General features: G+C 39.3%; 2 protein-coding genes across 5 annotated transcripts in view; both read left to right on the top strand.

Moving 5' to 3' along the window:
- Positions 1-1,761: 1,761 nt before the first annotated feature.
- Positions 1,762-13,287, top strand: RBM12 (RNA binding motif protein 12). 4 transcript variants are annotated; one of them, XM_070381647.1, is made up of 4 exons: positions 1,762-1,938; positions 3,996-4,105; positions 7,242-7,294; positions 9,897-13,287. In XM_070381647.1, exon 4 carries the CDS (start codon positions 9,919-9,921, stop codon positions 12,778-12,780), a length of 2,862 nt encoding a protein of 953 aa, XP_070237748.1. In that variant the 5' UTR covers positions 1,762-1,938; positions 3,996-4,105; positions 7,242-7,294; positions 9,897-9,918; the 3' UTR covers positions 12,781-13,287. The 4 variants fall into 4 exon arrangements, with proteins under 4 accessions (XP_070237748.1, XP_070237747.1, XP_014334988.2 ...); XM_070381646.1 differs by having other exon boundaries at positions 7,210-7,294; XM_014479502.2 differs by lacking the exon at positions 3,996-4,105.
- The window catches only part of CPNE1 (copine 1), a 27,948-nt gene continuing 16,863 nt past the window's right edge, over positions 11,574-22,658 (top strand). The window contains 1 exon segment of the mRNA XM_014479499.2: positions 11,574-11,713. Within this exon segment, the coding sequence (XP_014334985.2) occupies positions 11,699-11,713 (15 nt within the window). The 5' untranslated portion in view covers positions 11,574-11,698.

Here is a 22,658-nt window from a genome sequence, read left to right as displayed (position 1 = left end):
CTTGCCTTCCCCTTGGCACCTGCAATTCTGTTCTCTGTATCTTCCTCTAGTGTACAACAGGTGGTCAAGATGACATCTATGTCCTGCCAGTTCAGACCGAAAGCCACTCTGAGTCCTCTGAATTCTCAAATAAAATTGGTGGGTTCCTGACTAAAAGATCTGAATTTAGTTTCGACTTGTAACATATCAGACATAGGAAAGGAGAAATGAACTGAAACAGTGTCCGTTTCTCCATCGGCCATCTCAAGGAGAAGCAAAAGATTTTCAGGGAGTTGAGGGTGTTCCTGAGGGGAATCTTAGTTTCTGATTCAAACCCCTGCAGGCATGGCCCCCCCAAAAAAATCAACATATGGGTACAAATATCTTTCTGAATTATAATTTTACTTGGGTATATGCCCAATACTGGGATACTGGATCATATGGCAACTCTAGTTTTAGTTTTGTGAGGAAGTTCCATACTGTTTTCCGTAATGGCTGCACCAATTTACACTCCCACCAACAGTATAGCACATATGTTAAGTATCTTATTTTTATCACAGATTTTAATGAGTTTACAGGTTGCAAATATATTTCTTATGTGAGTGATACTCAAAGTTTGAAGGCCACTAGGCTCAAGTATGGTAAATGCAGACAAATGAGGAGGAGGAGATGGAATTAATAGTTTTCTGAATAAATTGTTTTATTTTGAATAATCTTAGATTTAGAGAAATGTTGCAAAGACAGTATAGAGTTGCATGTCTATCACCCAATTTCCTCTAATTTTTAACATCTTACTTAAAACTATGATGTCAAAACTAAGAGACTGACATCTATACATCAGTATTAACTAAACTTCAGATTTCATTCAGATTTCACCAGTTTCCCCACTAATGTCCTTTTTCTACTCCAGGATTCAATCCTGGGTACCATGTTGTACTTAGTAGATTTTGTTCTTAACGCACTGCATTTTACCTGCAAAAAGTATATATAATGAAGTACCAGTCGCTCAGTCGTGTCCGACTCTTTGCGACCCCATGAACCCCAGCATGCCAGGCCTCCCCGTCCTTCACCGACTTCCGGAGTCCACCCAAACTCAAGTCCATTGTGTCGGCGATGCCATCCAACCATCTCATCCTCTGTCGTCCCCTTCCCCTCCTGCCCTCAGTCTTTCCCAGTATCATACATTTGTTTAAAAGCGTGATCTGTTTTAAGTCACACTCAGCTAGCACCAGGCTAGTCTGCAACACAAATCTTCCCCAAACTTGGGAGTTTTGGGGAATTTAGTCTCTGATTTTGTTAGTCAATTGCCTCTTTTTCTGCCTTGGAAGATTAGTTCAATTATGGTAACATTAATCAAGAGATAGGATATATACGAGCGAGTGGAGTCTGCGAGGCTTAGGACCTAAGCAGCACAAGAATAATTTTTTCTATAATAAAACCATACCAAAGTGCAGTCGTGGAGAGGTTAACGAGGACTGGTAAGGCTCCCCGGGCTGAAAATTTTAAATTTCACCACCTGGTCCTTTTAATCTCAAAACAATTCTGCGAGGTAGGCAGTATTTTCCTCCTTTCGCAGAGGCTCGAAAAGAAGAAACTGCTTGAACCCAGGCGCCAAATACTTGAGCGGATCCCATCAAGCAGCGTCGCTCCCCTAAAGGCGAAGCTAGTGCGCAAACGTCGCAAACTTCTCACAAGAAACACAGGCAACTTCCGGGAGCTTCCCGAGATGCTCAGCCCGCTTGCGCCGCTCCGCCCCGTGACGTCAGTCACTCCGCCCCGCCCTTTCTGGAACGCTGAGCTGCGGAGCGGGCCGGCGGCCATCTTGTGAAGCGGAGAAGAAGGAGGTGGCTGCTCTGGGCTCCGGGAAGCCGTTCGGGCTGGGGCTGCCGGCCGCGGGGCGGAGGCACTCGCGCGGGGGGTAACTCGGGTCTGGGTTCAGGTGCCGCGCAGCTCTCGCCGGTAAGACTCCTGCAGCCCCGGAACGGGCGGGGCTGTGCGGGGCTCGAGCCGCCCCTTGATGGCCCGGGGCGGGGCCTTCGAAGGCCTCGGAGCCCGCCGCAGCGAGCGCCCTACACAAAAGGGTCGGGGCTTAGCTAAGGGGGTCTTGGGGCGCCACTTGCGCCTCTCAGTCCTGAGAGGATGGTCTGCCTATCGAAGAGGGCCCGAGGCCATAGCGAGGACGCCCCCGTTGTCTGAGAGGGGAGGAAGCCAGAGCTGGGTGCTCCAGCTGCCCGCAAACGAACGGGAACTGCAGTGAAAACACGCTACATTCCGAATGAACAAGATTCTCTATGCTCTCATGTGGGGCAGAGATTATATCTGTGTCCCGAAGTAAGGGGGTAATCATTGTGAGGACACTCCCTCCACCGGAAGTGGGATGGAGGCCCCTGAAAAAAGGGACTGGACACACCTGTGGGGAGGGAGCTGTAGTCGGTTCTCTCCCTTGAGTGTAGGAAGGAAGTCAGAATTGGCCGGCCGCCATGGAGGCCTGAAGGTAGAGGGGGTTGCTTGAAAAGCTGCTGAGGCCCAGCGTTGGGGCGGGGCTTGTTCTCCGGTGTGTAGTTAATTGGAGAAGGCCGCACGGGTAGCATGGGGTTGAGTCCGCCTCGCGAGCCTTATGAGAATTGTTAAGACGTTAGGCCCTTGGTTCCCGCGTAGGGAAGGGTCTGCTAAGAGCATCACTTTACGTGTCCCTTGGGAGAGATCCTCCAGCATTTAAGGTGGAGGAGGTTCAATGGGATGCGGAGACTGGGTGATTTTGATGGAGAGTGAACTGAGTTTTTGATTGAAGGCTGGAGATGGTAGTTTGCGGCCACGTGAAAAAAATGAGTGGGAGCGGCTTTGATAATCCACAGGTTAGTGACAGGAAGATCACTAGTGCAGGGGGCTTAGTTGCTAGATTGTAAGTGCGTGGACTATGTTTGCCGTATAGTGGAAAATTTGAGCTCCTGTGAGGGTTACTCTGGGTTATTCAGCTCTGAACGTACCGAAAGCTGTGTAGTGGAAATAGACAACATAAGCGAGGTTTCTGGATCTTAAAACCCTTCTTGCTCCGGATTCCCAGAGATGACATAATGTAAATTGGGATAGTTGACAGGAACCAAAATATACAAGATTAAGGTGATGCCAGTCGATATAACCTACTAAAAAACTGATTGCAACTGAAGGTTTTGTTGAAGGAGAGACTTCGGACAAGTATTTGTTTTAGAGCTTCTTGTATGGTTTTAAATGGTGTAATTTTTGTAAAATGCAGTACTAACATGAATTTCCTTGGATTTTATTATCTAATTTACATTGTTAATGCATTTCAGAGCATTTGCAATTGAAAAAAATAATCTTAGAAGTCTGGACATATAGGCCATTCTCGTTGCGTTTTGTATTTTAATTATAGGCATACACTAGACTGGGTCGTACTTGGTAGTTTTGATAGCGTGGAGGATTTCTGGATTTAGTGGAAGGAAATTGTGTTCAGCCGTTTTCTAAGAATATTAAAAAGCTGGGAGGAACTGTTACAGGAGGTTAAAAAATTATGTTTATGGTAATTAATCCCTGAAGAAAATGGTATGTTTGGCTTGTTTTGTAAAAGTTGAGGATGTGCTCGGGATTATTACTGGAAAATTTTAATGAAGCAGGGAATACATTTTTATATCACTTTTATATGCTCTATTATTGGTTATTTTGTTTATGGATTGTGATGCATAATTTCAGTTTTTTTATGTTCATATCTGTTAGGTGAAAAATGTGAAGCTTTAGAAACCATCATGGTAGTTACTTGGATATATTGTTATACGCTGATTCCAGAAAACTCCAGACTTCTTTCATTTTTTTTGACATACCAAATGACTTGATTTTTGCATGATGAGTTTGGGGGTTGTTGGTACAATTTTTAGACGTGAAACTTGATTTTGTGGGCCAGTGTTTTCCAGGTGTTGAAATTCAGCGACAGTATTCATGGTGTTTTTATTCCATTTTGTAGATAGTCACTCCATCCTTCTATTGAATATTTTCTTCTCTAGATGAAATAGGAAGAACTTCTGTCAGTAACGGTTGCGCAAAAGATGTTTTTAGATATCCCTGCCTAAAACGCAGTGACTATCTTCCATTTCTCTGATCTTCTGCCTGGCCAGTAAGTGCTTGATAAATGTTTGTGGGAAAAGTGAATGTTGTTGTGTTTTAGGTCAACTAAGAAAAATCACTTATAGTTTTGTCAGATTTTACTACCACCACACATACACCTTTTGGTTTGCATAGAGTTTAGTTCATTAAATTTAAAGCCTTAAAACCAGTAGTGAGGGTGAATGTGGTTGGCTAGATTAGAAGAAATATTGTTTCTTTGAAGTCTAAAGCCAGTAAGACAATGAACTTTGTTGGCATTTGGGGGGATATAAAAAATAATATAGTCTTTTTTGCAAGAGCGTAAATATCATATTTAGAAATGTCTTTTTGATTCACTGCCTTTGAATACTGACTGGAGATAAATGAGAAAGTGGAGAAATATGCTATTAAATGTTTATATCTCCCTCAATGTCAGAAAATTTGTTTTAAGACTGGTCCCAGAACCTGAAATGTGATCCATTTGGGGATGGAGACAAAATTAAGTCGATGAAGCTATGTTCTTTTTCATAATGCATACCATGATATGGTTATGTTGCGTGTAGCATGGTGCCCGTTGTAATTGGTTCTCTATTACTCATCTGTGTGGTGAACATTCAAAGGGTGCTTATGTTTGTTTTCTTTTGAATCTGAAGATCTTAGATTGTACCTGTACCCTGGTTCTTGTGATCAAAAACTGATTAAACCAAGTTAAAATTCACTTTTGGATGTTTATTACCAAATGAATAGTGGAAATGGTCAAGTTCCTATCTATGCCTTGGCTTCCTGGTAAAGAAGATTGTTGTCAGACATTTTATCCTGAAATTCCAAGTTTTTTGAATGGCTAGTAAATAAGAAAATCTGTCTTCTCATAATAATATGCTAAAATTTTGTAGCAAATATTTGTGCGTGTATCTGGTATTTGTAAAGTGGAAACAAAGCCACTGTGAGTTAATCCTCAAGATAAAGTGCCAAAGTATACTAAAGCAAGCTTCTTGTTTTAGTTCTAAAATATATGAGTGGATTTAATGGCAAATCAAGCCCATTTTCTCTTTCCCTTAGCTCTATGAGAAGGTAAAACATGAATTTTAGATGTTTTGTTGCTTAGAATTGTTTCATTGCTTAGAATTGTTTTCAGTCTTTCTAAAATTCATTAAAGCTTAAGGTGATTGGAATGAATATTTCATTTTGGTATCCTACTTTTAGTTGCTTGCTGACATTTAGAATGCAGGAATGAGTAGGTTCCTAATGCTTCTATTAAACAGTAATGCTTCTATTAAATCATTGAGTCCCTTTCCAAGTGAGATGTTGAAAACAAAAGTACTTTAGTTCTCAGGATTTCTATTTGAAGGAAAGGATGTAGTACGAAGAGTTCTGAAGTTCTGGCTTCTAGCCTGAGCTTCCTGTGTACTTTTCTTTGGTATGGGATGAGGTGGAGCTTCTCTTTTGCTGAAATAGTGAAGATTAACAATTTATGTCTTGATTGATTTTGTAACATGTAAATTCAACATGTTACATACACTTCAGCTAGAGATTTGTCAAATTCAGCTGGTTCTTTTAACTTTTCTCCTTGTTTAGTAATTTTTGGCAACCCTGTAGACATTTTTGGGAGTAGATATAGCATGTTCCCTTTGGGCTTAACTGGCTGATACCAAGCTTGTTCCTCTGTGGGTGGACATATCTTACTTACCTTCTCTGGTCTGAAAGGGAGGAGGCTGAGGAACTTGTTTCCCTTGCCTTCAGGGCACATGGACTGACACCGACCCCCCTCCCGTACCAGACCTTTTGAATTGGAATCTCCAGTAGGAATCATCACAAGTGCTTAACTAGAAAATTACCCTAGTCAAACTTGTACATTTAGGGGAAAAAACCTGCAATAATTCATGCTCTTCTTTGAACATAAACTTTATGTAAAGCAAGCTTTTTTCTGTTTTACATTGCCTTTTGTGACCTGTTAAACTACTGGATGTGGCTTTTTAAATAAAGAGTTTTAGAATTCTACACAAATTAGTATTGATTGTACAACTATTAAAAGATTTAACACAATGCTCTGGACTTTTGTAAGTGTTGTTTATGACATACAGCATAACTTTGTGGCAAAACAATCTCAGTGTTCTTTAGTAATTTGAGTGGATGTTGATGTTTATTTTAGCTTGTTCTTCAGAAAAGTTTGGAGTAACACTGAAACTTTTGAATATGTCTTTCCAGTGATGCATATTAAGCTCAGTGGTGGTATCTTGATCTTGACAGATAGCTAAAAATAGGCATCATCATTCTAAGTAGGCTTCTGTGGGTAATCTTAATACCTAACAGTGACAATTTTCTTCTACTCTTGAATATAGTTGTCTAATCGTTTGGTCATATAAATTGCTTGTGAATTGTTCATAACTTCACCAGTTTGGGAGAAATTGCAGTGAAAGATGAGTGATGTGTTTTTACTTTGGAAGTACTCTTTAATATGCTGGATTTTTTTTTTTTAACAAGTTTCTTGGGACAAGTTTGGTATGTTAGAAGAAAAAAACTTTCCCTTAATATTTTGAACTCTGGTGGTTTTAACTAGGAATTACTCCTACAGCCAGAACTTTTACTTCATTTGTGTTTTTTTGTTGTTTGATTGCTATTTTGGTGCAAAGGAAAATATCTTGAAAGAGTAACGGCAGTAATTTCCATGAATACGCTTGAGTTGATGACTTAATTTGTCCAGTAACTGTTACTTTGTGAATTTGTGCTTTTTCGTAAAAATTTGATGGGAATCTGAGGAGATAGATTGCAGTTGGACTTGTGTTATGGAATTTTCTGGACTGGTTTAATCATCAAGTGATTAAAGCAATTACCAGATGTGAAGTTGAGCTTTGTGACTGTTTTAGTTTTCAATTGATTCATTCTTCTTGGGCTAATTTATGACACATTCTTGATGTGTGTAAATATATAATATTTTGAGAGAAAGCATTTGAAAGCAATACCAAATAATAAATAATAAACATGTGGGATTTTGGTATCTATATTTTTTTCTAATACTTCATAAAGATGTACTCCAGTGGTTTCATACTCGCCTTCGTAATATACAGTTCAGTGTGGCCTGTGCGTATTTTTGTGTTTCCTGCATTGATTTTTGCCTCCATTTATTCTCTATTGCAGTCTAAAAGTTGGTTTTAATTGGTTGCCCACAGGATTGACTTGACCTCTACTTCTTGTTAAGAAAATACATCTCTTGTTTTATCAGGTAAGAGAATTTGAATAGAGGGTTTGTTTTTATACAAAATAAAATGAGATAGCTTATTAAATAACATGAAAATACATATAATAACTGTGTTTTTTATTCTTTGTTTTTAAACAAGCTTATTTGAGGGATGGTTTTGGGGTGGATGGGTGTCTTGAACATTGTTGATTCCTTTGGGAGTCAGTTTCCTATGGATGCATTTCTCCTGCTGAATTCCTCATTATTAGGAAGTAAGTCGCTGTTTTCTTTCCTCGGTATCATTTTAGACCACCTACAAATAGAGGTGCTTATTATTGGTATGGTTTTTTTAATATTCCTTTGTGGAATAGGTAGAGAAAATGGTAGAAGTATATATGTCATATGTTTTAGAGTACAAATTGACTTTAGATGGAACCTTATTGATTGGAATCTGACCCTCTTGTTAAATAACTAGGATATGCTCAAGCAAGATAGATTGAAATGACTCATCTGTCAGACAGGTACTTTGTAGCAGAATAGCAGATTTTATTTCATGTTTTTTCAGAACCTAAAACCTTCTCCCTTTTTGGATGGCTGTGTGAATAAATCTTGTGCGCTACTTTGGTTTACTCAGCCCTTTTCTAGATGGTAATCTGGGCAGACCTTCAACATCATGTTTTCGTATGTACCTTGTACAGACTTTGACTAAATCCCCTCTCTCAGCGGCAGATGGTTTGAAGACTTAACTGTGTATGTCACTTTAGCCCTGTGTTTAATTCTTGGGACATATTAAAATTCTCATCTTACTGTCCTAATGCAAACTAACATACTCTTTGTCTCTCTCTCAAGTTTTGGGGATTTAGATTACCCAAGATGTTTCCCCCAATTAGTGATTAAGTGATTTTTGAAGTTGAATGGATTATTGTCTTAGCTTTGCTGTATAGCCAATCTTTTAGAATTAGTAAGGAACAAGAATTTGATTTAATGAATCAGAACCTTCTTGATGAACTTCTTAGAGACTGCTAAATAGTAAATAAGGGCAAAAGAGTCTATCAGTGTGATGTGTTTAGTATTAATTTTTCTTACTGATCCTTTCGACCAAAAATGAAAAGCTTCCCCCCCCTCTTTTCAGATTTCTAGTGTTTTATATGGTTTTATTTTGTGTTTGCCAATCCATCTTTCTAGGTTAAATTTGAAGGTGGCTTTTATTTTTGTGTAGGTGTGTGTGAGAAAAGCGTCTGAAAGCCAAACAATGTATTTCTCTTGTGTACAGCAGTCGTAATATTGAGATATAATTGCAGATTTTGTTGCCTCAAATTAGTATTCATGTAATATTTGACATTGGAAAGCTGCTTTCATGGAGTTAGTATCCTTAGAACTTGCAGCAGGAAACTTTGCTCTTCTTTGTTCTTATTTGAGAAGTGATGAAGCCACAGCTCACATAATTTATCATTTTCCTAAGATCACAGAGCCAGTTTAATAGATTTATGTTTCAAAGTCGATTTTTAAAATGGCTTGGAAAACATCCTATGTTGTTGACCACATAAATTTCAAATTAATATATTTTTTCAGCCCCAAGAATTTGTTTTGGATCACTTTACAAATGGCTGCTTTTGCACTTATTCTTAGAAACTATACGAACTGAAATACTGAAATTTTATTTAAGTCTGGGAGAAATTTTTCTTTTTGATTATATCAAAATGGACATTATCTATGGAGATGAGTGAGCACCCAGAAATACCATAGGAGTTATGTTGGGTCACAATCACTGAATAAAGTTCATTCACTAGTTCAAAAACAAAAAATAGCTCTTTTTCATTATCAGCCCTCTCTGTGGGATAAACAAGACCTTATTAAATGAGGGTTTGAGAATGAGTCCTTGGACCTGAGTTTTAACTGGAACAGCCATGTTGAATGGCGCTGTAACCAGGTTCTACTTTTTGGAGTGATGACTTCAGATATCTAACATTTTGGCTATTTTATTCAGTATTTCTTTGGGATACTTAGTATGTGTTAAACTTATATGTAATGCATAATCCCATGTATCATTTTTTTAATAAAAATATTTTTTTAATAAATTGTTTCATCCTAGGGTGAAATATGGAACCACTTATTTGAGACTTGAATCTGCTTTAGTGTTATTTGAAATTCATTGTTATGAGATCAAGCCATATAGAATAATTTTACAATAGTTCTACAAAGTTATTAAGTTTATAAGGAAGATTCTGAGCCAGTTTTAACTATTACCTTTGACACATTCTTTGTATCTTTCCCCTGTAGATAAACTTTGTTTCCTGATTTGACATGCACATTTCTTTTAAATCTTATTGAATAATTAGTGGCCAGACTGATGAAATAATTGGTGGTTTTATTGTCCTTTGGTGGTTTTTTCCCCTGAAACTTTTGAGTCTTGAACTTTTAATTGTTTTCAGAATTAATGTCTTTTGGACGTTGAAATTGGGTTTTACATTGTAAATGGCATATAGTACCCAGTTTTTAGAATATCCACATTTTAAAAAATGACATTGCTTGTGATAGTTTAAGGGACTACTTGAGGGCCTAATACGGTAGCTGGTCATTCTTATAGCTGAAAACTTGGTGTGATAAACAGGAGTCTGACCTGGCCGTTGCCTTTTCTCATCTGCAGGTGTGTGTGGTTTCAGCGCAGCATGGCTGTGGTCATCCGTTTGCAAGGTCTCCCAATTGTGGCGGGGACCATGGACATTCGCCACTTCTTCTCTGGATTGACCATTCCTGATGGGGGCGTGCATATTGTAGGGGGTGAACTGGGTGAGGCTTTCATCGTTTTTGCCACTGATGAAGATGCAAGGCTTGGTATGATGCGCACAGGTGGTACAATTAAAGGGTCAAAAGTAACACTGTTGTTGAGTAGTAAAACGGAAATGCAGAATATGATTGAACTGAGTCGTAGGCGTTTTGAAACTGCCAACCTAGATATACCACCGGCAAATGCTAGTAGATCAGGACCGCCACCTAGCTCAGGAATGAGTGGCAGGGTGAACTTGCCTACAACAGTACCCAACTTTAATAATCCTTCACCCAGTGTAGTTACTGCCACCACTTCTGTTCATGAAAGCAGCAAAAACATACAGACATTTTCCACAGCCAGCATAGGAACGGCTCCTCCAAATATGGGGGCTTCCTTTGGGAGCCCAACGTTTAGCTCAACTGTTCCGAGCACAGCCTCTCCGATGAACACAGTCCCACCTCCACCAATTCCTCCAATCCCAGCGATGCCATCTTTGCCGCCAATGCCGTCTATTCCCCCAATTCCAGTTCCTCCTCCGGTACCTACAATGCCTCCTGTGCCTCCTGTGCCCCCAATTCCCCCAGTCCCTTCTGTGCCACCCATGACCCCACTGCCACCCATGTCAGGCATGCCACCTTTGAACCCACCGCCTGTGGCACCTCTACCTGCTGGAATGAATGGCTCTGGAGCACCTGTGAATCTGAACAATAACCTGAACCCTGTGTTTCTGGGTCCATTGAATCCTGTTAACCCTGTCCAGATGAACTCGCAAAGCAGTGTGAAACCACTTCCCATCAACCCTGATGATCTGTATGTCAGTGTGCATGGAATGCCCTTTTCTGCAATGGAAAATGATGTCCGAGATTTTTTCCATGGGCTCCGCGTTGATGCGGTGCATTTGTTGAAAGATCATGTAGGTCGAAATAATGGGAATGGATTGGTTAAGTTTCTCTCCCCTCAAGATACATTTGAAGCTTTGAAACGAAACAGAATGCTGATGATTCAACGCTATGTGGAAGTTAGTCCTGCCACAGAGAGACAGTGGGTAGCTGCTGGAGGCCATATCACTTTTAAGCAAAGTATAGGACCTTCTGGACAAACCCATCCCCCTCCTCAGCCACTTCCCAGGTCAAAATCGCCCAGTGGGCAGAAAAGGTCAAGGTCAAGATCACCACATGAGGCTGGTTTTTGTGTTTACTTGAAAGGGCTGCCATTTGAAGCAGAAAACAAACATGTCATTGATTTTTTTAAAAAGTTGGATATTGTGGAAGATAGTATTTATATTGCTTATGGACCCAATGGGAAAGCAACGGGTGAAGGCTTCGTAGAGTTCAGGAATGAGGCTGACTATAAGGCTGCTCTGTGTCGTCATAAACAATACATGGGTAATCGCTTTATTCAAGTTCATCCAATTACCAAGAAAGGTATGCTAGAAAAGATAGATATGATTCGAAAAAGACTGCAGAACTTCAGCTATGACCAGAGGGAAATGATCTTAAATCCGGAGGGGGATGTCACCTCTGCCAAAGTCTGTGCCCATATAACAAATATTCCCTTCAGCATTACCAAGATGGATGTTCTTCAGTTCCTAGAAGGAATCCCAGTGGATGAAAATGCTGTACATGTTCTTGTTGATAACAATGGGCAAGGTCTAGGACAGGCATTGGTTCAGTTTAAAAATGAAGATGATGCACGTAAGTCTGAACGCTTACACCGTAAAAAACTTAATGGGAGAGAAGCTTTTGTTCATGTAGTTACTTTAGAAGATATGAGAGAGATTGAGAAAAATCCTCCTGCCCAAGGAAAAAAGGGGTTAAAGATGTCTGTGCCAGGTAATCCTGCAGTTCCAGGAATTCCCAATGTGGGAATGCCCAATGCGGGATTGCCCAGTTCAGGAATGCCCAGTGCGGGACTGCCTAATGCGGGAATGCCCAATGCAGGAATACCTGCTGCGGGAATGCCCAATTCGGGAATGCCTGCTGCAGGAATGCCTAATGCAGGAATTCCCAGTGCAGGAATGCCTGCTGCGGGAATGCCTGGTGTGGGAATGCCCAGTGCGGGAATGCCTAGTGCAGGAGGTGAAGAGCATGCCTTCTTGGCTGTAGGATCTAAGGAGGCCAACAGTGGGCCTCCATTTAACTTTCCTGGTAATTTTGGTGGGTCAAATGCCTTTGGACCACCACTCCCTCCTCCAGGATTAGGAGGGGCCTTTGGTGATGCTAGGCCTGGAATGCCTTCAGTTGGAAATAGTGGTTTGCCTGGTCTAGGACTGGATGTTCCAGGTTTTGGAGGTGGACCAAATAATTTAAGTGGACCAGGATTTGGAGGGGGCCCTCAGAATTTTGGAAATGGCCCTGGTAGCTTAGGTGGCCCCCCTGGCTTTGGAAGTGGGCCCCCTGGCCTTGGAAATGCCCCTGGGCATTTGAGTGGCCCTCCAGCCTTTGGTCCTGGTCCTGGTCCTGGCCCTGGCCCAATCCACATTGGTGGTCCTCCTGGCTTTGGATCTAGTTCTGGAAAACCAGGACCAACAATAATTAAAGTACAGAACATGCCCTTCACTGTGTCTATTGATGAGATTTTAGATTTCTTTTACGGTTATCAAGTGATCCCAGGCTCAGTGTGTTTAAAGTACAATGAAAAAGGTATGCCCACCGGTGAAGCTATGGTGGCTTTCGAATCTCGGGATGAAGCCACAGCTGCTGTCATTGACTTAAATGACAGACCTATTGGCTCTAGGAAAGTAAAACTTGTATTAGGGTAGCTGTTCACATCATTCTTCATAGGGTAGATATAGTCTTCATAGTGCTGTGATTAATGCATTCAGATTGTTTTTCTAGTGTTTCCAGGTTAGAACCTGTGGATTGTTTCAATTGCATATAGATTGGTTTCCATGACATAGAGTGTTGGTTGACTGTTTACAGAAGACTCACTACCGAGATAAACATTGCTGTATGTTATAGTAAAGCTGTCTCGAGAGAACACAAAAATGATTTTGGCATACCATTAGAGAAACCATTTGTAAAACTCAAATGACCACATAAAGCTTATCAAGGAGTCTAGATTGGTTTTTGTTTTATACCATATGGATGAAGAAGATAGAAATGTCAATAGAGCTCATTAAGGGTGCTCTTGCCAGCTGCTGAAAAATAGAAGCTGGCTACTCTTGGAATTTGGTTCAAAGCTGGACAGATTTGCTTTGTTATAGGGTCAAAGCATTGTCTAAAGTTCTCGTTTTCTTTTAAAATTGAATAAAATCTCTGTATACAGATTCACTGTATGTACCTTTATTGCTTCTTGAGGGTTCTTGCTGTATAGACAGTCCTGCTTCTGAAGTTGCTGCTTTGTTTGCCTCATTGACTCATTTGTAAATGAGCAGAACTGCTTTGTTGTTGTTTTTCTATTATAAAACTCCACACTTGGTTTCTGCTATAACCTTGAACTTTTAATTTCTATTGTCACACTTAAAACTGTGTGGAATAAGACATTTGCCACAAAAGTAAAACAGAGTCCTCTACCTACCAGAGCCTTTTTGGTTTGACCGCCGAGTTGTAGTTTAGTCAGTTTAAAAATCGTGCCTGTTGTTTGGACGGCATAAAAAACCAGAAACCACTTTCAGTAATCATTGTTTAAGATGCCTAAGTTGAAATCCTGCCCAAGATGGACTCTAATGTTCTGGCAATTTCCTCCTGTCCCAAATTTATCTGAAATGACTTATAAAACTAAATAATCGTCCATTCATAAGAAAGCATCATTATATATAGGTTTTTTAAATTGAAGTTGCAGTTGTTAGTTTTGTTAACTATTAATAGTGTGATAGGAAAAGATCCATAAACTAGCCCATAGATTGATATGTACTTAATCCTGTTACTTGGAGGCTTTTTGGTCTAGTTGATTGATCAGGAGCCTGTTTGCAAAAATTCTAAAGAGTACAAGTGCCGCTGTTAGAGGGGAGAGAACTGAGACTTCTTGCCCTTTCATACTTTGGCATTCAGGACACTAAGGCAGGAGGACCACATGGGTTCTGGTTGGTGAGTGTCCTTGTCATGAAAACATTTGCCTTACAACGTCCTACTCACTGCCGCAAAAGGCTCTACTTATGGTTACTTTTCTTAAAATGCTCTAAAGATGTGTCACATATTATAAACGGAATGGGAGATTGGTGAGATATCATGAAAAACAAATTTGTCTTTTACATGGGCCTCTGTCTTGGTTTGAAACATCCCCAACATTTCCTACAAATCAATGTACTTGTAAAGGGGTCAGCCTTTTAAAAGAAGTATTTTCTATTTAAGAAAAATAGTGCCTTTTTGGTGTTGCAATTCAGCAGAACGCTTAAATACAGCGTCTCTTGTAATTTAGAGTTAAGAATGGCAACAGTTTCATTTGTGTGGTAAGATTTGGAAAGCCTTTTCATCACTACAATCTTAGAGGATTGACAGTACAGGATTTTTTGTTTAGGGAAAGGATTATTTAGACTTTCAAAGACGAGATGGCTGTGTTGTGGGTCTTTTGGTAATTCACGAATACAAATTTGCTTTGACAGATCACTAGATAATTGCCTCCTCAACTAAAAAAGCAATATGTTTATATATGCTGTTCAATTTAAGTTTTCTGTTAAGTAATCATTTCTCATTCCAAAGACAGAGAGTGCAGAAAACTTCAGCACTGCTTGGGAATCTTATTTCAACTGCAGATTTTTTTCCCAATTGGAAAGCTATTTTCATTTTAGAAAAATGGGTTGTTTGAAGATGAAAGTCTTTATTTTTCACAATTTATTTTGGTTATGTGTTCATAAATTCTTATTAAATATTTCATATACTTCATTGCAACTACTTTGTTATTCCTACATTTTAGATAAATGCTAAAAAGGAAAACTTGATTTCATTGTTTACCAAATTAAATAAATTTAAAAAATAGTGGTTTGTGTAGAAATTGGAGAGAATTGTGTTTCATATTTGGTCTCACAACAGTGCTTCTCTTGTTGTGAAATGTAATTAAATACTTTGCCCTCTGGAACTTGATTTTTGTGTATCTAAGACTTATTAACATAGTGCTAACTGCTAAGCATACTGTTCATCTAGTTCTGATTGGAGTTTGAGTTTTTAAAAAATTCTTGAAAATATGTTCTGTGAAACTATTCATACCTCTCTTCCTGCAAATTTTCTCCTAAGAATAAGGTTTGGGATGAAAATTTACATTATTTTCTCATTTGCTTTGTATGGTATGAAGGATTTGTAAAGCTTTGCTCAAAGTTTTGTGCATTTGTTAACACTATCATGATGTTTTCAATCTTCTGTGTAAACTTTATTGCCTGTTTTTGGTGACTCTGACATTAATAGAAGAGAAACTTTTAGATTTAGTGGGTCCCCCCTCCATTTTTTTTTATGTTTTTTATTTTTTTTTTTAGTTTAAAGGGTTAGTGAAATCTATAAAATGTATTTTATAAATAAGCAAACTTGTAAACTTTTCTTGAACTTCAGTGAAACATTTAGTTCCAAAGCAACATTTGGAGGTGTGTTCTGTGTGCACTGTAGTTTGGATGTAGAATTAGTGGCTTTTTTTTTTTTTAACAACACTACTAAGTGATAAGTTTCTAGTTTTGTGCTTCAAGTTGTCAAAGCATTGATAGTGGAAATTCCATTAGGAAACTTTATTTGGAATTTCAGAGAGTAATACTCAGTGTAATTAGGTCAGTCTTAACCCACTGGATGAAAATATAGGGCTGTGTATGGAAGTAAACAGACATACATTTTGGATGGAAGTACCTTGGATGAAAATAAGGATGCACAAAAGCCTTAATCAAGCTGAGTCCCTTTTATTGGGTTCTGTCATTGTGTACAGGTGTGGGTCAAGTGTTTAAAAATGAATCCACCAATCAGTTGAAGAACACTTTAAAAATGAGTAAAGAAGATGTAAAATTGCTGCTAGTTAAATTTTCTGGAAGAATTTCTGGCAGTGATTACTTTAAAAAATTATTTCCCACTCTTGCAAACATTTAAATTGTTTTACTGGCAGTTCTATAGTAGTACAAACTTTAGAAAGCAGACACAATAAAATGACTTATTGCCAATATGGCCACAACATTGCCAGCAAAATACTGCCTTGGCTTCATTCAGCAGAGACTTTTGTTTTTATAGATGAAGTCTTGAATATTGTTCAATAAACTTGTCACGAAATAAAACAGGCTGATGCTTTTAATGCTTTAACTGCACAGACGTACTCTATTGAGCTATACCATTAGATATTTTGGGGTCTTTTAAAAACTCTTGAAAATATTTTGTGCCTTTGGAAACGTGGCTTTGGTGATCTTGGAGATAACGATTGTTGCTTATCCTTGTCTGCTAATGCTGAAGTATGGAAAGAAGAGGATACCTGGAACTGCAGGGAGGAATCTTGATTCTAGGTCGTATCTGTGGTATCCACTTTTTCAGACTTACTATGTGTGTTTTGCTAGCAAGCCACTTTTTTAATGTGGACTGAGAAAGAACTGGAAACCAGATGCTCCTTTTCATGAAAGGAGTCTTAAAGGGGGCTGTGAATTTTTTTTTTTTAATGGTTAGGAAATGGGAAAAGAAATATTCAGAATATATTGTCACTTGCACATATCTTTAAAACTTTGTTTTCCTTCTTTGTTTTTGCATGAGTATGTTAGGTATTTGAAGTGGGGAAGTGGGGCTAGAAATCAAAAATATTGCTGGTTTCTGACACTGATGCTCTGATTTTGTCCATTCCACGTTTGTTCAACTTCTGGAAAAAAATTAGCAAATAAAAAGTTTGCATAAACTCCATAGAGTCTCTTTAAAAAACAAAAAACTGAATTGGAGTTGCAGAGAAAATAGCGGGCTGTTCCTTTTAACCAGAACTCTTGAAAAATGTTTATAACTTTTTTCTTTATCTTAAAAGTTTTAGCCTGAATTTGAGTTTGAATTCCCAGCTTGTTTGAGAAAGTTTTAGACTAGACGTAATAAATTCCAGATAGTTGCTGAGCTGTTTTTAAAATCATGACAGTTTGACTAAGCATTTGAAAAATTACAGAATGAAATCAGCTGTTTGGAATATCCAGAAATATCTAGAATGGTCTTTACCATCTTAAAAGGGTGGACTGTGTGCTAATATGTCTCCTTTTCTTGCTCAGGAGAGATTACTCAATTTCTATAACTCACGGTTGTCTGCTTTCCATTGTTTTACAGCAAGTAATTATCTGTCAATTATGTACATTTCCACCATTCTCCTTACTCCCAAAAGTGGAGTTTTTATGGGATATGGTAGACTCCAAACTTAATGGCTATTCTTTTTAATTAAAAAAATTGCTTGATATTCCGCTTCTTCTTTTTAGCATGGAATCTGGTAGATGACATTAACTTATTTTAAAATGCTCTTGGAAGAGTGTACTCTGGTGGTGGCACAATCCTCTGATGCTGTGGTGACTTTAGGGAACCTGTTCAACCAGTAAGCAGGCTCATCTCTTGTTGGTGCCTGCTTGTGTAAATCTTAATTCTTCACTGTGCTGTTCTTGGATTTGTTATTGGTGCCTTAGCTATTTTGTGCCAGAGGATCTCACAAGCGTATGGCTCCTTTTTTGCATCACCATAACTAGCAACTAGCAACCAAGGCACTGCTTTTCTACATACTGTTCTCCTACTGAAGGGGAAAAAGCCACCTGGGGCAAACATTCCAGCCCCAGCGACCAAAGGGCAGCACTCTTAAAACTCCGGAGAAAGGAAAGTAGTGCTCATTAACCATATTCCATAAATTCTGTTGAGAGCCCCAGGAACCTCTCGCCAGCAAAAATATTGACCATTAGGTCATAGAGACTAAACAAACACCAGCTGTAGAGAAGTGGGTAAACAGCACAGCAGAACATTGGAGTTGGCCCTCTAGCTGCTCCAGACATCTGGACTCGGATTTTAGCGACTTAATAGTCTTATCAGTTTTCCTAGTCAACCGATGGCTTGCCGTTTCATGTCAAGCAAAGGAGGTGGTGCCTATTTGGGGAAAATAGAGCCATGACCAGGCAGAGAACATAATTCAATATGGACAGAGTCAAAGATGTTAAATAATCATAACACATCCCAGTATTCCAGTATCACACTGCTCCTTGGTGTTCGATTCCCTATTTTGATGCTGTCAATTTTACCCTTTTACATGCTTATACAGTAAGCTTGCCTAGTAACCAGCACTATTAAATTTTACTTAGACTGAAGCCCCCTCACCGCTCTCTCTAACCCTAACTTAATTGAGTTGGAGTGAGTGTGAGTTCACCTACCGCTCTTGATTAGTGAAATAAGATTTGTCATTTATGCATTTGCGCTACACATCAAATGTAACCACCACATTGTACAAGAAGTCACTTGTTAGCCCTTGCAGAGTGGGAAAGTCTTAAGGAAGTTCAGTTACTTAGGGTGGTCTTAAACCATACTAACAGGTGGTATTGCTAATTTCCTCTTTTGTCTTTTGTTCCGCACTTCCCTATGTGTTGGGTTGCAATACAAAAAATGTCATATCCTTTATACATAACTCCTTTCTGTGGTGTGGGCCCGGGAGGATCCCTCTGCTATAAATCTGGCTTAGGTGGTAGAAAGACTTGCATTAGTTGCATTACTCTTACTGAAGTAAATAATGCTAATCATCTTTGCTTCTCTGACCACTGAATTGGCAGGTTGGAACTGGAAACATATTTTACCGACAGTTTCATATGGATATACAGCCTAGCCATTTAACTCATGCTAAGTAAGTGTTTTGTGCAGTGTTGTGCATCTAGCACTTACACATTGTTTTGGAAAAGGGAGTATAAAAGATAACCTGTTCTTCAGTGTCTTAAAGACTAAAATGATTTAAAAAAGTCTAAAGACTTAAGTTTTAAATGATACAAGTGCTCAGTTGTGCTTGTATATATACAAGGTATATACTCATGACCCACTGGAACTTTCAATAGATAAAGGGATTCCTAACCAGTTGCTAAATGGTGGGACAGAAACAAGTGTAATGGAAGCCTTACGTGTGATCTCTTAACTAGGGTTCTTGGGGACACAATATTTGTTAGTTTAGTAGAATGAAATGATTGAGGCAACACAGTGGCAGTATCTCAAATTCTGCCTGTCCTGAGAGCTTTTAAGTTATCCCATAACAGCATAGCTTGAGGTTCCAGCAGCCTAAAGTGGTATGACTGAGCTGAATGGTCTGCAGGGCAGGCAGACAAGGCAAGCGTTGGTTCTAGGGATGTGTTGACCTAGCCGAAGGCCAGAATCTTTTCCCTTTTTAACAGTCTTTTGAGTATCTGCCAGATTACACTTTTTATAAACAAGCGGTCTAAGAAGACATTGATAAACACTTCAGAATTGTGAATTTCTCCTTCAACTTAACCACTTACATGCATAGTAGTTATGCATTCCTTTCTGGGCTTAGATACATTTCAAAACAGTCTTAGCTTTTCTGTGTAAAATGTCTACCTTTTAGTTCTTGTTCTTAACCAGCACTGTCCAGTAGAATTTTCTGCAGTGGAAGTGTTCTCATCTGCACTAATGCAGTAATTGAATTATATGTGACTAGTGGCTACAGTACTGAGCAGCACAAGTGTAGAGATCTTGGGCAGCACTGTCCAATAGAAAAAAGAATCAGTGTCATTTAAAATTTTCCAGTAGCCACATTTAAAAGGTTGAAACAAGTGAAATTTAAGGATATAATTTATCCCAGTAGATGTTAAATGTTACAATTTCTTTAAATATACTCAATACAAGATTATTGAACTATTTTACATTCCTTTTTTTGTACTAAGATTTCAAGATTCAGTGTATATTTTATAGCACATTATGACTTGAACTAAGCATATTTTAGGTGGTGAACAGCCACATGTGGTTCAAAACTACCCTTTCGGACAGCCCAGATTTACAGTATAAAAAAAGTTATTCCCTGTCATTTCTCTCTTAGTTCTGCTGCCTCTTTCAGCTGTTTCTTCACTTTTGGGTGTTCAAATGTTGTTGCATTCCTGCTCACTTTTACCCCTCCTGTTGTGTTTGCAGGTTTGTTTTTGAGAGCTTGCCTCAGTTACCTTTCTTATTCGTTGCACTGGAGGTTAACTAGGTGACAGCTTTATATTGTAAAAGCCCTGATCCTGCAACCAGCAGCAGCCACAGAGCTAGAATCTCCCTCCACCCACACCCCATCCACAATGGCAAGTGGGCAAATCCGCGTGTGTCTGTAATGTGTTTTCATTTTTCAAATCCTCATTTTAACTTCTCAACTTCCCTAACATAGAAATTCTGCAGATCCACCCATCTTAAGTTCTCCTGTGTATGCCTTGTAAATTTATTCCAGTGAGGGGGCTTACATTATCAACTGTAGGTAGGACTCAAGGGCTCTGGTTCTGCTGCTTTTGTTCATTAACTAAGCTCCTTTTGTGCCGTTGGTCACATTGCACACTGCAGATGCACAAGTTCTTGTTGATGTCCTTGTCCTGGAGATGCTGAGGAAGGTGGTCTAGTACTGTTGTCTCAGACATACACTGCAGGCAATAGAGGCAGATGTCTCATTTAAAGAACATGGATTAATACATAGATTCCAGCAGGGCAGGTTGAAGGCAGAAGTGACTGCCCAGTTGGTGTTCTTTGAAATTTTGGGTATAATTCATTTTCTGAAGCAAATTCTACTTTATGTGCTATATTCATGCTTGTAATTTAAAGTTTATTCCTTTGAAAAAATGTAATAAATATGGAGTACCACAGTGTCTCCATTCCTGCCTTGGCAGACAAATAACGAAAGAAAACGTGTGGTGGATGCAGAATTATTTTCGATCTGTGTGCGAAGTTAGTGTAGATGGAGGCCACATGAGCCCACTGCTCTTTCAGTGGCCAAGTGGGTTTTGGATTGAATTGGATTACAAAGTGTGGGGGATGTTGGTAAAATGGGTGGAAACCACATCCTCAGGGAGTCAAGTTGTGGTTCACCCAAGTTACTGTGTGTCCCAGGACTAATCATTTCCTTTCTCTGTCTTCAGTGGGATTAATAGGATTAATAAACAAAATGGGATTAAGTTAGATAATCTCATTATATCTGGTTTTAAACTTCTGTGAACCCAGCCATTTCATTTCTTTCTGGAAATCTGTAGTTAATTTGAACCTTGAATGAAACACCAGTGGAACTAAAAATATTGGTCTGGCTATCGCTTTATGGCTTTTCCTGAGTGATAGCATTTTCACATTTAAGCTTGAAGATTTCATTAGGAGAGGAAAGGGTCTTCGTTTCCCTTGCTGTTCCTTTCCTGCCAGTTAAGTTCTCTGGAGCAGGTAGACCAGAGATGTCAACCACCAAATAGGTAATTAAACAGTAAAAGGAACCATTTATGAGCACTGAACAGAGGAGTAGTCAACACATGTAGGGCACTTTCCACAGTTGATCCCATTAAAGTCTCACAACGATCCTGTAAAGTTGATGTTATTATTATCCCCACTTTACAGATGGAGAAATCCAGGCAAAGAGAAGCAAAATAACTTGCCCAAAGTCTCTTTGATAAGGGAAAGAATTAAATGATCATCTGTCTGTGTGACTCGAGGCAGAGCCCCTCCTTTCCTTAGCTGTTTCCTGCCTCTCCTTGACCTTTGGGGGTTGGGGTGCAGGGAGGTGCATGATGCCATTGGCATCACTCTTCTCATGGATCCTGAGCCAGCTGGGGAAGGGGCTCCAGCCTTGTGCCCATACTCCAGTTGCTCATTTTGAAGTTAGAAGGTGGAGGCTTTGTTTAAGCTCATTCAGTCATGAGGAAAACCTTCCACTCTGATACAGCCTTATTTTGCTTTGAAGGCTGTGTGTTCCTTGGTTTTATTCCTTCCCCATATTCTCTCCTTAAGCTAGATTTCCTTTGGAGAGTTGGACACAAATGGTTGGATTTGCCCATATTTGGACAAGTCTTTTTGGGACATTGGCGTTGGATCAGTGGCCTTCAAACTTCTTTGACCGCAGAAATATAGCAGGATGAGAAACCCTGCGACCATTTACTATACCACATTTTCCCATTTTTCACTTTTTATGTAAACATGCATATCTTAAGCTTTTTAGTATTGCCAAGTACTGCATGACAACCAGACTTCTTAATATATGGATCTAAACCAAATTATTGTTTATGATTTTAGTTTATAAACACAATTTTAGTAGCCATTAAATGAATAAAGAATTTTGTAGTAAGGCTTTATCTATTTGGTTCAGCTTGTGACACAAGAGGACTGTCCCTTAGGCTACTGATTTAAATTTGGGGGATTCCTGAGTTACAGAGGGAGAGGCAGGGGTAGAAATACTTGTCCTCCTTCATGTCCCTTGATGCAGAGAAGGAAAGGAAGAGTGGTGGCGGTGGGTGTAATTTGTCTTTTCAATCTTACGAGAAGAGAGTATTCCATGAGTGGTCTTCTCCCCATTGGGAGCTTATGGAGACCTTCCTGATGGGTTTTCAAGATTTGATCCAGCATGTGAGCTGCTGCAGCGTGCCAAGGTAGGCAACAGGAGTGAGAGCATGGCCCTGGTTTGTGAATGAGTGATCCTGCCATACAGATGGGTGCTCTTTTCTTCCTCACAGCCTGGAAATAGGGTTGAAGGCTGGTGCCTTGCCTTGTTAGGCTTTTGGGAAAGGAGGAAGGCAGTGAAATAACTCCT

Source organism: Bos mutus, chromosome 13 (genome assembly GCF_027580195.1).
Source record: "Bos mutus isolate GX-2022 chromosome 13, NWIPB_WYAK_1.1, whole genome shotgun sequence".
NCBI classification, from domain to species: domain Eukaryota; kingdom Metazoa; phylum Chordata; class Mammalia; order Artiodactyla; family Bovidae; genus Bos; species Bos mutus.
Note: the sequence above shows the minus strand (reverse complement) of the source record. Positions and strands in the feature narration are given on the sequence as shown.

Excerpts from the sequence above, each read along its gene's own strand:
- RBM12 (XM_014479502.2), top strand. The coding sequence starts at position 9,919 with ATGGCTGTGGTCATCCGTTTGCAAGGTCTCCCAATTGTGGCGGGGACC.